At 50.5% G+C, this 13882-nt stretch overlaps 1 protein-coding gene across 5 annotated transcripts in view; it reads left to right on the top strand.

Moving 5' to 3' along the window:
• Nucleotides 1-2510: 2510 nt before the first annotated feature.
• Nucleotides 2511-13882, top strand: part of DLL3 (delta like canonical Notch ligand 3) — an 85860-nt gene continuing 74488 nt past the window's right edge. For 2 of the 5 annotated variants that reach the window (XM_080646043.1, XM_080646044.1), the window contains exons 1-6: nucleotides 2648-3062; nucleotides 4224-4281; nucleotides 6261-6503; nucleotides 7509-7726; nucleotides 8597-8819; nucleotides 10119-10716. In XM_080646043.1, the coding sequence (XP_080502169.1) occupies nucleotides 2676-3062; nucleotides 4224-4281; nucleotides 6261-6503; nucleotides 7509-7726; nucleotides 8597-8819; nucleotides 10119-10716 (1727 nt within the window). In that variant the 5' untranslated portion in view covers nucleotides 2648-2675. Of the gene's footprint in view, nucleotides 3063-4223; nucleotides 4282-6260; nucleotides 6504-7508; nucleotides 7727-8596; nucleotides 8820-10118; nucleotides 10717-10936; nucleotides 11022-11349; nucleotides 13809-13882 lie in introns of those variants that run through there. The other 3 variants (XM_080646047.1, XM_080646046.1, XM_080646045.1) reach the window with 3 other exon arrangements.

The following is a 13882-nucleotide window of genomic DNA, read 5'->3' on the forward strand; positions in this document are numbered from 1 at the left end:
GTTAATAATGCCTCCGTCATTCATTCAATCAGTGTTTCCTAAGCACTAACGGCCAGGCTTCGTTCCTAACAGGAGTTAGAGTGCATCAGTGAACAAATTAAAAAAATTCTGACCTGGTGGGACTGATAATCTCATGGAGAAGACAGACAATGGTTAGATGTTTCTTGGAGTAATAAATGGATTAAGAAAAACAGCCCTGGCTGGTGTGGCTCAGTTGGTTGGGTGTTGTCCCATGCACCGAAGGGTTGCCGGTTCAATTCCCCGTCAGAGCACGTGCCTGGGTTGCAGGCTCAATCTCTGGTAGGGGGGCATTCAGGAGGCAGCCAATCAATGTTTCACTCTCCCATCAATGTTTCTCCATCTCTAAAAATTAAGTGACTCTAAAAAAAAATATGGTGGGAAGGAATGTTTTGGGGTCTTGGGGTGCTTTTTTACATGGGATAGGACAGTTAGGGAAGGACTTGGGATGGTGTATTTGAGCTGAGACCAAAATGAGGAAAGCCGTGGAGATATCTTGAGTGTGCCAGGCATGGCCACCTCAGGTCTTTGCACTTGCTATTCTCTCTGCCATGAATGTTTCCCCCCAGATCCATATGGCTTACTCCCCTCCTTTAGATCTTCGCTCACATGTCACCTCAGCATGACATTCTGTGGGCACATAAGGAAAGTCCTTAATAGCCAAAAAGATGCTTAGAAATCCCTTAAAGTACTTCACACAGAGATGTGGGAGGATTCACATCCAACACTTATGCCTGGCACAGACCTCAATAAAGGCTGGCTATTTTTACAATCTAAAAATTAGGAGAAATCAGACCTGGAATCTGTTACCCTCCCAAGTTATATCCAGGACAGGTATTTGCCTTCTCTCACTGCTGGTTCTAATGGTTGTCCAAACTCCATTTGAAAGTCTCCTGATGGGAAGCTCCCTCCACCTACGCCAGTACAGGGCCCAGTTTGCTTCCCAGTAATTGGTCCATGAAGCCTAGCACTACACTTTGGGGACACAGAACCTGTTTGAGTAGTGGGGAAGTGGAAAGGAGGGCCTCAAATGTCAATCTTAGAATCTTGAAGTATTTTAAAGGCACTGGGGAGCCATGGAAGAGTCTATGCAGGAGAGTGACAGGGTGTGTGCTAAGAAAGACCCCAGAGGTCAGGATTGGGATAGAGGAATTACAGGAAGCTGGGAACTCAGAGGAGGTGCCTCCCACAGGAGGTAGTTTGGTGACACTAAAACAAAGGGAAGGAAAACCTGTGCAGAGGAACCTAGGATGTTCTGTACAATTTGACTATGGCTGTCGACTCAAAACTCAAGTCCTCAGGATTAAAAAAAACCTCTTTGGGTTGAATTATTTCATTCATTAAAAATTATTAAGAACTTATTGTCTGCCTGACTGCTGGGCTATGCTTTATCTTCATTTTAAAAGAATATGTGTGTATATGTGTGTGTGTGTGTGTGTATATATATATATATATATATATATATATATATATATATTGAACCTGTATTTTCTACTATAATTATTAGCCTCTAAGTATTAAAATTTTTATTCTGGGGGAAAAAAGTTTACTCCACCTAAAGGGCTTTGCTCAGCACCTGGCACAGAGTGAGTGGGCTGGAACACCTGCTCCTAACTTTCTGGAGGGCCCTGAGGTGTCCCCCCACCCCCACCCCCGGCCAATTCATCCTGGAGGAGGGATAGGGCCTTTGATGTGAAGATGGAATTTCCTGCCCATTTGCTCCTCACACCTTCTGGAGGCCAAACGGGCAACCCAGCTGTAGCCCAAAGGGGGAGGGGCGCGGGGGCCAGCAGATGGTGGCATTTACATACAGCTGGGAGTCCCCTCAGACCAGGGCTCCTTGCCCTAGCGTCTGCTGCATCCATGATGTGGGTTTGGGAGGATGGCTTTGTCTTGAGGAGTGGAAAACACAGCCACAAAGAACTCTGGATCTTCATCCTATCTACATGAGGCTATACCCATGGACCTCCCACACTCAAGTCTCCCGCCCCCTCCACACGGCGGCCTAGAGGCACCTGCACAGACCACAGGTTCATATCGACAACACCCAGTGGTCCAGTATCTCATATATACTCTTACACATGCACAGAGGAGCAGCCACACATTCTCAGTCACACAATCATGAAGTCACATACACCTCCATTCTCTTCTTATGCAGATGCTGGCGCGAGTGCCTGTGCATACACACACTGAATCTTAGAATTATTTACAGCCTCACAAATAGGCTTAACATACAATTTAAACCACATAATCTCACCTAGACACACTATCACAAAGTCATGTATACCCTCCAGTAGCTCTTGTTCATATCACACACATTCACATTCACATAATCTTATCATATACAACCCCTAAACCTACCCATCCTTAGCCACACACATATACCCTCACTACATTGCCTGTATCCATCCACCAGACAAACACGGTTGTTCAGCCTGCTCCCCTTCCCCTCGACCTCCTCCTCTAAGGTCCCCTCGAGCCCCGTAGCACTTGAAGGGGCGGAGCCGTCTCCTCAAATATAAGGCTCCGGAGCCAGCAGCTGCGGCTCCTCAGACCTCCAAAAGGCCATGGTCAGCCGGTGGATGCCTCAACTCCTGTCCTGGGCGGCGATCCTGGCGCTATTTTTCCTTCCCCAGGTCAGAGCGGAGTGGAAAGGGATGGATGGGACGGGGCGAGAACCGGAGTATTGGGGAAGGGGTGCAGGGCGAACAGGACACCCGGGTACCCGCGGTCCCGTCACCCTATGCCCCTTAACGCTCCAGGCATGGCCGGCAGGCGTTTTCGAGCTTCAGATTCACTCTTTCCGGCCGGGATCAGGTCCAGGGGCCCCCAGGTCTCCCTGCAGTGCCGGGGGCCCCTGCCGCCTCTTCTTCAGAGTCTGCCTGAAGCCAGGGATCCCAGAGGAGGCCGCGGAGGCTCCGTGCGCTGTGGGTGCGGCGCTGAGTGCGCGTGGACCGGTCTACACCAAACAGTCCTGGGCTCCAGCTCCTGACCTGCCGCTGCCTGACAGCCTGATGCGCCTGCCCTTCCGGGACGCCTGGCCGGTGAGACCCGGCCCCGGGGCACCCTCGTGCTGGAGTCCTTACCCAAACCTTGACCCTTTTCTGTCCTCCAACTTCCAAGGCCCCAACCCCCCCCCCCCCCATTCCAAATTCTCAGACCAGTAATCTACCACCTGGAAACCCCTTTCTCTTTTTTTTTTTTTTTTAAATATATTTTATTGATTTTTTACAGAGAGGAAGGGAGAGGGATAGAGAGTTAGAAACATCGATGAGAGAGAAACATCGATCAGCTGCCTCCTGCACACCCCCTACTGGGGACGTGCCCGCAACCAAGGTACATGCCCTTGACCGGAATCGAACCTGGGACCTTTCAGTCCGCAGGCTGACGCTCTATCCACTGAGCCAAACCGGTTTCGGCAGGAAACCCCTTTCTCAACTCAAAAACCCTACTTACTAACGACCCCAACTCTTCTGACTCCAATTTGCCCTCTAGGTATCCAAAATGTTTTGATCCCAGCCCTGCATGCTTGGGACTCCAAATTCCCCCCCGCCCCCCCCCCCCCGGCCCCGCCACACACACACACACACACACACACACACACACACACACCTCTCAACCTCTGGAAAGAATAAATTCACAGAACTCTGCCTCTGTTCCCTGGGGATCTCTAAATACTGGGATTCTTATCTTTATTTCCAAGTCTCCAAGTTTCCCTGCACCTAGGGACCCTCTCACACCCTGCTTTGGGGACCCCTCAATCTCCTCTCACTTTATCCTTTCTGATGTCTTCCAATTGGGGCCTGTATTCATGACTTTCACCTCCAAAATCCTCTCTCCCATCCCACAACCCCAAAAGCACAGAGGTGAACAAACCTGTATTTGAAGTCTAAGACTCTTGTTCTTTTGGGCAAGTGACTTTCCTTTTCTAGCCTCAGTTTCCTCATCTGTAAAATGGAGACATCATGGTACCTCACAAGGGTCCCTGTTGAGGGATTCCACCAGGTTATCTTGAATATAGTCCTCACCACTTACTAAATGCTCAATAAAGGAAGCCAAAACTGCCATTCCTTCCCTGAGCCAGCCCCTTTGGAAGCTGTGCCTTGCATGCTTGGTGCCAGGAGTGGTCATTACCCCCAAACCCTGGCCTTCATCAAGTACTCGCCCTGACCACTGTTTTTCATTCTTTCCTCTCACCCTTCCAGGGCACCTTCTCTCTCATCATTGAAACCTGGAGAGAAGAGTTAGGAGAGCAGGTTGGAGGTGAGTGTCTTCAGTCTTGGGACTACTGTGTAGAATGTGGGAGTTGGGGCCCAACGTGAGTGACATGGGCTGTCTGCAGGGTGGTTTTTACAGGATTGCTGGACCCATGATGTCATCATAGCTCCTGGAGGGTGGTGCTGGGTGTTGACAGCTCCAGGGCTCTTACCATGTCCATACAGAAATGTCCTGGTACTGGATGTAGGAGTCTGTGGTCCCAATAGTAAGTGATAGATAGGAACACTTACTATCTTGGAATTAAAGCCACCAGAGCAGGATACAGCAGCTCACAGTGACAGTAATGCTTTGCCACCATTTGATTTTGAGAACCAAGGGTACATTACTGTTGGTTCTTGTACACAAAGCTGTCACTGTGTCCATATAGAGGTCTCGGGAGCATGGGATGCTGCGGTCTTATCAGAGAATATTGAGCAAAGGTTTCAGGGGGGATATGAGGTGATCTTATCCTTCATTCGGGGGAATTTGATGTCATGTAAAGCCCACGTGGGTGTTGTCATCATTTAAAAATATATTTTTTTATTGATTTCAGAGGGGAAAGGAGAGGGAGAGAGAGATAGAAACAACAATGATGATGAGAGAGAATCATTGATCGGCTGCCTCCTGCATGTCCTCTACTGGGGATCAAGCCCACAACCCAGGCATGTGCCCTTGACCAAAATGGAACCCGGGATCCTTCAGTCTGCAGGCTGACGTTCTAGCCGCTGAGCCAAACCGGCTAAGGTGGTGTTGTCATCATTTTGACATAGAAAGCTGTGGCACAGTATTGGAGTGTGACAACTTGGATGAGGGGGAACTGCTACTCTCCCAGTATTTCCAAGGCCTCAAACAATAAGGGTAATTTATGATTTAGTAATTGGGGTCTCTGTCACCATTTTCATATAGGAAGATCCCAAGGCACAATTTGGGAATATTACGACCTCACTTCCAAAGATCCGTTATTTTCCCTTGGCCATATAGAGATAGCAAATGTCACAGGGTATTAGAGGTCTCTTCACTAAAATACAAAGATTGTGGGGCAGTCCTAGCCGGTTTGGCTCAGTGGACAGAACGTTGACTTGCATACCAAAGGGTCCCGGGTTCAATTCTGGTCAAGGGCACATGCCCCTGTTGCAGGCTCCTCCTCAGCCCCAGCCCTGGTCAGGATGCATGCAGGAGGCTACCAATCGATGTGTTTCTCTCACATCAGTATTTCTGTTTTTCCCTCTCTCTTCCACTCTTTCTAAAAAACAACAACTGTGGGAACCCCTTTCACGTCCCGCGTGGTTCAGGGTTCGGGTTCTGGAGAAGGCCGCACACAAATGAAAAGAGACTTGGAAAAGTATTAATTTGGAAATATTGGGGGCCAGGCGGGAGCCCAACTCTAGTGGAAGGACTACCCCTTGCTCTGGCCTTGCAATCCCTTTTATTGAGACTAAGGGATACCCTATAACCTTTAGGCAGGAAATTCCAATAATAGAAATTTACATGAAACAAACAGGTGGAGGCTGCTTCAGCTAACAATGTTTCAACTAAACAGTGAGTGATCAAAACAATTAAGGTTGTTGACCAGCCTTCCCAGTTTCCTGTCCACATCTTTCTATTAGTGGTAGAATGGTTTCTGGCAAACAACAAACAAACCTAATGGGAAGAAAAATAGGTGAGGATTAACTACAAACAAACAAAACACACACACAAAGATTGTGGTGCAAAACATTGGGGTATTTTGGCTTCTATGGAAGAGCTGTGATCTTAGTGATGGTCACTGGATACTAGATGGGATTGTGACATCAAAAGTCTCAGGGCGCAGTAGGGGGGTTCACCGCGCTGCTAAGGGGGTAACTACCATTCTCAGGGTTGAAAAGGGGTGTTTGGGCCTTGCTAAGAGGGGCCAGGAAGAGTGCGAGCAGGCGCGCTACGGCTCTATGGCTAGACTGAGTGCGCCGCAATCTGGCCGGACGTTCCAGCGTCGCTCCCTTCCGCAGGGCCCGCCTGGAGTCTGGTGGCGCGTGTGGCCGGCCGGCGCCGCCTGGCGGCCGGGGGCCCGTGGGCTCGGGACGTGCAGCGCGCCGGCGCCTGGGAGCTGCACTTCTCTTACCGAGCGCGCTGCGAGCCGCCGGCCGCGGGGGCCGCGTGTGCGCGCCTCTGCCGCTCGCGCAGTGCCTCCTCGCGGTGCAGCCCGGGACTGCGCCCCTGCGCGCCGGTGGAGGACGAGTGCAAGGCGCAGCGTGAGTCCCGAGTTCTGCCCCACCTCTTTTCCGGCCCTTCTTTAGCTCCACTTACCGCCCCTGGGTCCCTTTTGCAACGTAGTTGCCTTCTTCAGGGAATTAGGGACTGGAGAACCCTCACCAGATACCCTAGAACCCCACTCCAGGAAACTAGGGAATGCCACTGACTGCTGCCCATGTACCCCAGGCCCCACTCTAGTTTCACTCATGGGCCTTAGCTCCCTCCCATGATCCAGCTACCCGCTTCAGGAAAACTGAGGACCTTAGACTACTCTCCAGCCCTGCCTTGGCACTCCAGCCCCCTTTCCTCTTCCTAGCATTATTTTTGTCCCAAATAGAAATCCCATACCCATTTCCCATGCTGGTGTCCCCCCTTCCTCCCCTAACCCCACCCATTTCCAGATGCTAGGACCAACAGAGCTCTCCTAATTCTGGGGCCCTCCCTAACCCCACCCAGAAGCTTTGGGAACTCCTCGGAGTTTACCTTCCCCCCTAAAGGATCCTTCATCCTCCCTCCCTGCAAATGTAGGCCAGACCCCTTTGCCTTCTAAAGCTTGGGATCCCCAACCTCCATCCTGGGAATCCTCAGACAGCTCCCCAAATGTCTTGAGCCCCACCAAAGCTCCTAGGACTCCTAGGCTAATCCAGATCTTCCCAGACCTGCCCTAATCCAAAACCCTCCCATCTCCCATAAAAAGCCAGGGTCCCTCCCCAACCTCCAGATGCCCTTCCCTCATTCTCCCCTTTCTAAGCTTCATCCACCAGCACAGAAACTGGAGCCCAGTGGCCTGGGTTCTACTTCTCACTCCTTTACTTTCTAGCTGGGCGAGTCATTCCACCTCTCTAGGCCTCAGTTTCCCTGTCTGTTAACTGGGGGTTACAATACCATCTAGCCCATAGGGTTGTCTGTTAAAAGGATGAAACAAGATGGTGCACAGAAAGCACTTAGAAACAACTCTGCCCTCATTAATATTCCTTTTCCCTCTGCCTCTCTGTCCCCCATAGCGGCATGTCGAGCCGGCTGCAGCCCAGAGCATGGCTTCTGTGAGCAGCCTGATGAATGTCAATGCCTGGAGGGCTGGACTGGGCCCCTCTGCACAGTCCCTGTCTCCACCAGCACCTGTCTCAGCTCCAGGGGCCCGTTCTCTGCTGTCACTGGATGCCTCATGCCTGGTCCTGGGCCTTGTGATGGGAATCCATGTGCCAACGGGGGCAGCTGTAGTGTTAGTATCACCCCCTCCCACCTCTTCCTGATAAGTAGTATTTTACCCTGGGAGTTCCCACCATCCCCTGACTGGGGTTCCATGAGACAAGAGCCTGGGGAAGGCTGGGGTAGCTGTCGGGGGAGGGCTTCCTAGAGCTGTCCAGTCTGCATCTAGGATGGGATGCTAGGAATGGGATTGGGGATAGTAGACCCAATAGGTGGCACCTAAGTGTTTAGTGTGGGAATGATGAGCCTGAGGGGCCACAAACTGTCCTTCCTGTGGGGATTTGGGGTGGGGGCATATCAGAGAGGACTTCCTGGAGATGGGCCCAGGGCTGGGGCTTCTGAAATCCAATTTGGCTGAGGGGAGGTGACTGCAGAGGGTAGACCAGGTAAGTGGCCTGGGGTAAGCAAAGGTGTGGCTGTGGGAGTGAGCCTGGTGTGTACTGGGATAATGTGGACCCCCCTGGTCACTGCCAGCATGGAACAGGGAGACATACTCAGGGTTCAACTTAGGGGAAGGGCCTTCGAAGGAGAGATCTAAGGAAGGATCCATGGAAGAGGGTGGCTCAGAGCTAGGAGCTCAAGATTGGCTATGCAGACAGAACTGGGGAAGGCAGACTAGGCAGGCAGCATTTGGTAGGCAAAGGAGTAGAGGTGGGAATGGGCTCTCTCAGGGCCTTCAGAGCCTCTTTCCTGTGGGGTGGATGGGCAGACCCAGAAACACAGAGTAGAGGGAGGGGTTGTCTTGGGAGGACTTTCTAGGTGAGGCCCCTGCATGCTGGGAGGTGAGTCCTGACAAGGAGCAGCCCCCAGGGTCAAGACTAAGGGAGGGGATGGATTTTGCTCCAAGGAGACCTCAATGTAAAGTCCTCTTGCCCCTGCCCAGGAGACACCCGGATCCTTCGAATGTGCCTGTCCCCGTGGGTTTTATGGGCTGCAATGTGAGGTGAGTGGGGTGACATGTGCGGATGGACCTTGTTTCAACGGTGGCTTGTGTGTGGGAGGTACAGACCCGGATTCTGCCTACATCTGCCACTGCCCACCTGGTTTCCAAGGCTCCAACTGTGAGAAGAGGGTCGACCGGTGCAGCCTGCAGCCATGCCAAAACGGTGAGGTGGGGAGACCAGAACATCAGGGATGAGGGTGAGGCTCACTGCATGGTCAGTGTGCAAGAGCAGGGCTTGGTTCAGATAGCCCTGGGTGACAACCCTGCCTTTGCCTCCTTTAGCCCCAGGGCCTGGAGAAGTGCCCCTCTTCCCAGCCTCAGTTTGTTCTTTTATCAAATGGGTGGAGGTAATATTCCTATCTCATAAATATTTACTGAGCATCCACAATGTGCTAGACTTTGTTCTAGGCACTGGGAATGAAATCAAAGCCCCTATCCTCATAGAGCTGATGGGGCAGATAAACAATAAACAAGATAAATAAGTAAATGTGTGGGAGGTTAGATGGTGATAAAAATAAGAAAAACAAAGTCAGAAAGGGAATGGGGAGTATATATGGGATGGAGGCAGGTTGACATTTTAGCTAGAATGGTTAGGGAAGACCTTGCTGAAGGTAGTGAGGGAGGGAGCAATGTGGGATCTGGGGAAAGATTATGTTCCAGGCAGAGGGAACAGCAAGTTGTCAAGGCCCTGAGTTAGGAATGTGCCAGGTGTGTTGAGGATCTCAGGGAAGCTAGTGTGGTTGAAGCAGTGAGAGATGAGGTCAGGAGGTGACCAGGACAGATCCTATGGAACTTCATGGGCCATGGGGGAGGATTCTGGTTTTATCCAGAAAAAGATGGATAGACCTGATTTGAACTAGGTGCTAAACGTTTTAATATTAATGTAAAGAGCTTGGTGCATTTTTATTATAACTAATTCTCACCAAAACACTGAGTATTCATTCTGGGCTGTGGGATACTAGGGACACAGCAGTGACCAGGACAGCTCTGGGCCCTGCCTTCAAGGGGGTATCAGCGCAAAGGGGAAGACACAGTAGAGTCATCCTCAGCTACAGCCCAGAGTAGTCATGGGGAGTGCAGGACTGGGATGGAGGGAGATTCCCGGCGGGCATCCTGGAGGAGGGGACATGTGAGCAGAGACCTGAAGGTAGAGCTCTGGAGGAGAAACCTAAAAAGAATGGAGAAAAGAAGGAAGGGAAAAGGGAGAAGGTTCAGACCCGTCGTTCTGGCCGATAGAAAGAGAGACACAGGCAGCGGACAAGGTGAGGCTGAGTTAATCCAAGATTTCACCAGAGGGCAAGAAGCTCCAAGCACACTCCCAGCGGCTGGTCCTGGAGTTAGATGGAGATACACAGAGGGAAACCAGAGAAAAGGTGAGGGTGGGGCTGACTGAGCTGAGAAACTACCGGGGGCGGGTTGGGGGAGACCCTCTTCAGGCGCCCCTGACGCCCCTCCTCCACAGGCGGGCTCTGCCTGGACCTAGGCCACGCCCTGCGCTGCAGCTGCCGCGCCGGCTTCGCGGGGCCACGCTGCGAGCACGACTTGGACGACTGCGCGGGCCGCGCCTGCGCCAATGGCGGCACGTGCCTGGAGGGCGGCGGCGCGCGCCGCTGCTCCTGCGCGCTGGGCTTTGGCGGTCGCGACTGCCGCGAGCGCGCTGACCCTTGCGCCGCGCGGCCCTGCGCCCACGGCGGCCGCTGCTACGCCCACTTCTCCGGCCTGGTCTGCGCCTGCGCGCCCGGCTACATGGGCGCGCGCTGCGAGTTTCCCGTTCACTCCGACGGCGCGGACGACGACGGCAGCGTAGGCGCATTGCCCGCGGCCCCACCGGGCCTAAGGCAGGGTGGCCCACAGCGCTTCCTTTTGCCGCCGGCCTTGGGTCTGCTGGTGGCTGCAGGTTTGGCCGGCGCTGCGCTCTTGCTGGTCCATGTGCGACGCTGTGGCCCCGGCCGAGGTACTGGGTCTCGCTTGCTGGCGAGTACCCCGGATCCATTGGTCTTGGCGCTCCCTGATGCACTCAACAACCTGAGGACGCTGGAGAGATCCGGGGATGACCCGAGGTGAGGGGCTGGGCCACAAAGTTATGCCTTGTTCCTCTGGGCTGCTTGCGTCAATCTTCATTGTGCAATTGGCTTGATTCCTTGATGGGCCTTCCCGACTCCAGCCCTTTTCATCTCACAGTTCCCCCAGTTGGCTTTGGGTTCCCCTCCGTGGTGGGTGAGGAAAACAAGATCTGAGAATTTAAAGAGCCTGGGTCTTTTTGTTGTTTTTTCCTGGCAGCCCATCAGTAGATTGGAATCGCCCTGAAGATGGAGACTCTAGTGAGATTTACGTCATATCTGCTCCTTCGGTCTATGCTCGGGAGGTAGCTACCCCCCTCTACTCCCTTTGCAAACATTGCACACGCTGGGTGGAGGCAGCCACACTTTGCCTGTAGCTCTCCTTTACCATATCTATAAAATAAGGGGAGAGTTCTTGGAAGGTCCGTAACCCGCTTTTCCGTTCTGACTCAGTTTAGTTCTTGCTGCCCTTTTGAGCTGCTTGCTACCTTCCTTCTCTTTGGAAGATCTGTGGGCTTGAAGAGGTCACAGTGGGGAGCCTCAGGCAGACTTCTCCACTGATTTCCCCTCACTGGGGAGAGGGAGAGGAGTAGGACAGCCCTTTCTAGTGCCTCATACTAATTTTGTTTCTAGGCCTGACCTGCTCCTTCTCCATCAGCACCTGGAGACAGAGCTTGGATATTTTTGTATTTACTTGATGGTGCCCAACCAATCTCTGCCTGACACTTCGGAGTTCAACCTGGAAGGGGTGGCTGCGAGAATTTTACAGTTGGAAGTACATAATGGTTATTTATATCATTGAGTTTTTTTTCTTTCCACTTCTCCAGAGACTTCTATACTGATTCTTATTTTGATCAGCTTTCATTCATCAGGCTGTGTGCTTTGTATCTGGTGTTGGGTCTACTCCACTTTGTTTTCACTCTGGGGCTGAGGCAGCCTCTATCTGACACATTTCTGGGCACTATGGGAAAGGGAGTAGTAAACCATGTGCTCAGGCTCTTGACACTTCAGCTCACATTTTATTGAGTGAAGTAAGTCACATGGTTAAGCTTGGTATCTATGGTGCTGTAAGTAAATCCTCTTGTGAGGGAGGGAAGTGAATAGTTTGGATGGAATAGAGTCTGCCGCAGATATATACCCAGGAGAGACATTGCCTGGTTATAGGGCACAGCTACCAATTTCACCAAGTATTGACAGATTGCTTCCTCAGTCCACACTCCCACCTTGATGTACAAGAATTCCTGGGGAGACTGCCTTTTCTCCGTGTATACCGTTGCTCTATTCTGTTTAAAAAGTTTTCCCATGTATACATATTATTGTTTTGGAAAACCTCAGAAAGGACCCCCTGTGACATCACCAGTTAACTTTTTCTTTCTTACTGATATCAGAGAGAATAGCAGACTGATTCCTTCTGTTGTCCCTAAGGGAGGTGCGCTAAGATTTGCTCAGATTAAAAATTTTGGATATTGGCAATTTGATACCATTCAACTGAATACTAATTAACAGGAAATTCAGGGGATACAGGATGTTATATGATACAATGGGGATGATTAAAATCCAGACTGGGGATTCTATGGGATACATGGTTGGCTTCTTCAAGAAATAATTAGCATTTCACTTCCAATCCATTAGAATGACTGTAATCACAACGACAGACAAAACAAGTGTTGGCAAGGATTTGGAAAAATGGAGACTGTCAGACTCTGCTGGTGGAATGTAAAATGGTGAAGCCCCTTTGGAAAACAGTTTGGCAATTAAAAAAAAAAAAAGTTAAACATAGCCCTAGCTGATTTGGGTCCGTGGATAGAGCGTCAGCCTGCAGACTGAAGGGGTTTGATTCTGGTCAAGGGCAGGTACCTCAGTTGCAGGCTCCTCCCCAGCCTGGGCCCTGGTCAGGGCACATGCAGGAGGTTACCAATCAATGTGTTTCTTTCACATTGATTTCTCTCTCTGTTTCCCACTCTCTTCTACTCTCTCTAAAATTCAATGGAAAAATATCCTTGGGTGAGGATTGAAAAAAAAATTAAACATAGAATTACCATATTACCCAGCACCTCTACTTCTAGGTATCTACCCAAGAGAAAAAATATATATACATACAAAAACTTGGATGTACATGTTCACAGCAGCATTATTCAGAAAATGTGGAAACCACCCAAGTAGCTATCAACTGGTGAGCGGATAAACAGAATATGGTCTATCTCTACAGTGGAATATTCAGCCATAAAAAAGGAGTGAAGTACCATACGTGCTATCTTATGTAAGCACACTAAATGAAAGGTGCTGGTCACATGATTCCATTTACTTATTTTTTTGTTTTTTAAAATATATTTTTATTGATTTCAGAGAGGAAGGGAGAAGGACAGAGAGCTAGAAACATCAATGATGAGAGAGAATCATTGATCGGCTGCTTCCTGCACGACCCCTACTGGAGATTGAGCTCGCAACCTGGGCATGTGTCCTTGACCAGAATTGAACCTGGCACCCTTCAGTCCACAGGCCAACGCTCTATCTACTGAGCAAAATTGGCTAGGGCACATGATTCCGTTTATAGGAAATGTGCAGAAGAGGCAAATCTATAGGGACAGAAAGTAGATTAGTGGTTGGGAGAGGGACTGGAGATTAAATAGGAAGGAGGGATCTTACTGGGATGATAGAAATATTATAAAAAACTATCGAGCCGAAACCGGTTTGGCTCAGTGGATAGAGCGTCGGCCTGTGGACTGAAGGGTCCCAGGTTCGATTCCGGTCAAGGGCATGTACCTTGGTTGCGGGCACATCCCCAGTGGGAGGTGTGCAGGAGGCAGCTGATCGATGTTTCTCTCTCATCGATGTTTCTAGCTCTCTATCCCTCTCCCTCTCTGTAAAATATCAATAAAATATATTAAAAAAAAAAAACTATCGTGGTGATGGTGCACAACTTGGTCGATTTACTTAAAATCTTCGAGCTATACACTTAAAACAGGTTAATTTTATGGCCTGTAAATTATACCTCAATAAAGTTGTTTTATAAAAAAAAAAAAAAGCAGCCCAGCTGGTGTGGCTTAGTGGTTGAGCGTCAATCTATGAACCAGGATGTCATGGTTTGATTCCCAGTCAGGACACATGCCTGGTTTGTGGGCTCGATCCCCAGTGTGGGATGTGCAGGAAGCAGCCGATCAATGAT

Source organism: Plecotus auritus, assembly GCF_963455305.1.
Source record: "Plecotus auritus genome assembly, chromosome: 10".
Taxonomy (NCBI): Eukaryota; Metazoa; Chordata; class Mammalia; order Chiroptera; family Vespertilionidae; genus Plecotus; species Plecotus auritus.